This window comes from Varroa jacobsoni, unplaced genomic scaffold, assembly GCF_002532875.2.
Source record: "Varroa jacobsoni isolate VJ856 unplaced genomic scaffold, vjacob_1.0 scaffold_288, whole genome shotgun sequence".
Taxonomy (NCBI): Eukaryota; Metazoa; Arthropoda; class Arachnida; order Mesostigmata; family Varroidae; genus Varroa; species Varroa jacobsoni.
In genome coordinates, this window is record NW_019213190.1 from 173,879 (window position 1) to 175,997 (window position 2,119).

Below are 2,119 nucleotides of genomic sequence, written 5' to 3' on the forward strand. Positions count from 1 at the left end.
TCGACATCTTAAACGCTCAGGTGGCTTCAGATTTGCAATAGAAGTAATGCATGTAATCAACTAGACGTAATTTACCTAACGGTCGGTACTGCCAGGTTGAAGTGATTCTAACGCAGTAGGCAGGGCCGTATTCGGATTACTTATTACTTTATTAAGCTTTTCGTTAGCGAGCGAGCGAGCGATCGATGGAAAATAACAATCTACTCATGATTTTACTTTGGATATAAGTGAATTGTTTGCTAGTTGATTGTAGCAATAAAAAGATATGTGTCGTTGCGTTAGCGCTTTTACTGCCGACAAAAACGTGAGCAACGATAGATAGCTCTATGTAAAACGTAGGTGAAAAATTATGTGTACATCATTTATTAATGTGTTTACCTTCCGCTCATTACAGTTTGACGATGATTCCGGCGTCGATAATCCGACTTATTTACCAACCCCTTCTACACCGCACGTCACGAGTGATATCGCCGAAACACACAAGATCTGAGCAGCGGTGGATCACATTGACTCCCAACGGCAACGCGACCGTTCCAATCAACGCTTCTTCCAACAATCATAACCTGTTTCTGTATATACACACGTTCTATGCTCCTCAACGAACTGTCACCATTTCTGCTATACGAATAATAATGATAGTAGGAAAAAAGAAAAAAAAAAACAAGACAATTAGTAACTGCTGATGACTGGGATGCAAATCTAGCTCAGTAAAGGTTGCTAAAGTTGTCAGACACTAAACGTATGACGAAATCAGAGTTTAGGAATCAGAGCAATATAACCGAGACGACAGAGATCGTCTCGCCCAAGACCTTGGCGTCTCTATTATATAACAATCGATTCGAGTAACGTATGGCGGGACGTGTGTTCTCAAGGTGAGTATATATACATGTTGATTGGTTGACCGATCCGTACGGCAGCTGACTTCGCAGTTACACGTATGTACTGGTGCCAAACAATCATTTCACGTGCCAAACGAAGATTTCCACCAGAAGCAAAAAAAAACAAACGTATGGACGGATCATCTGCGGATCCGTTGTAGAAAAGTGTGAGAGATTGAAGGAAAAATGTGTAGTGAAGTTCAGGTTACTTCAAAGACTGTCCGCGAATTTCGTATTGGTGCCGATGACAAATATTTGTCGGTTACATGTTGTTGAAAGCGTTGTATGGGGACAGAGAAGTAAAGGCATCTCAAAAAAAAAAAACTAACTTTAAGAAAAAAGCAAAACTAACTTTAAGAGCATGATAAACTCTAGTAATGCCACTAGAGTATGCTGTACTAATAGATAACATGGAATCTCAGCGAAATTTACGGGTAACGGAAGATGAGACTAAGCAGGAAATAGAGCCGAAGGGAGGTGACGTGTGTTTTTATAGGATTTTGTTGCCATAAGTAATACAAAAAATATTTGTACCTAGGTAGATCGATATTATTCGTAGTTAGACACAAGTAAATCGAGTTTATTGCCAAACCAATAAACTTAGAGCAGGACGGAAGACGAGGTCGCGATAATGAGGAAAGGGCCAAGCGCCTTAAAATTCGATCGATGCGCAAAGTCTATTTCAGCTGGCTTCATCGATTCGTCCGCGTTGGTTCTGGCTACCAGTTAGAGAACTCTATCTGATTCAGGCCCGTCTATTCCAATGCGACAAAACTGATGGACATACTAGCTACTATATTAACGATCATGTTTTGTATAGTATTTACCAGCAAAATTTAACAATGGAGACCGAGCGGTCATTAGCGGTCGGTAAATAAAGTGGATGATTTAAACTAAAGCTATAAGTACGCATGTGCTATAGTTAATAGATAGTCGACCTGACGAAGACATGAAAAATTCAAGAGCGCGTGACGAACGAGATGAGGTACAAGAATGAAGTTCGAGAGGCGCCGGAATGCGTTTGAGGGCACCACCCAACTGGGTTCATAATACAAAGATGCCAATGTCATTAAATTGCTGCTGTTGTTGCTGCTATTACAACTGCTAAGAAATGCGAAACTAGAATTACGGAAGAAACGCGTCATTATACAAGCGCAAAACACTATCTTGGACCAGCGTAGAACCCCAGGAAATCGACCGCGACAGAGGTGACTGTATGTTTATGGTAGCAACTGCGAACT

General features: G+C 41.0%; 1 protein-coding gene across 2 annotated transcripts in view; it reads left to right on the forward strand.

Annotated features, from left to right (window-relative positions):
- LOC111259031 (uncharacterized) overlaps positions 1 to 1,783 on the forward strand; it is a 50,977-nt gene extending 49,194 nt beyond the window's left edge. For both annotated transcript variants that reach the window (XM_022830704.2, XM_022830701.2), the window contains one exon: positions 395 to 1,783. In XM_022830704.2, coding sequence (XP_022686439.1) covers positions 395 to 490 — 96 coding nt within the window. In that variant the 3' untranslated portion in view covers positions 491 to 1,783. The remainder of the gene's footprint in view (positions 1 to 394) is intronic.
- Positions 1,784 to 2,119: the final 336 nt, after the last annotated feature.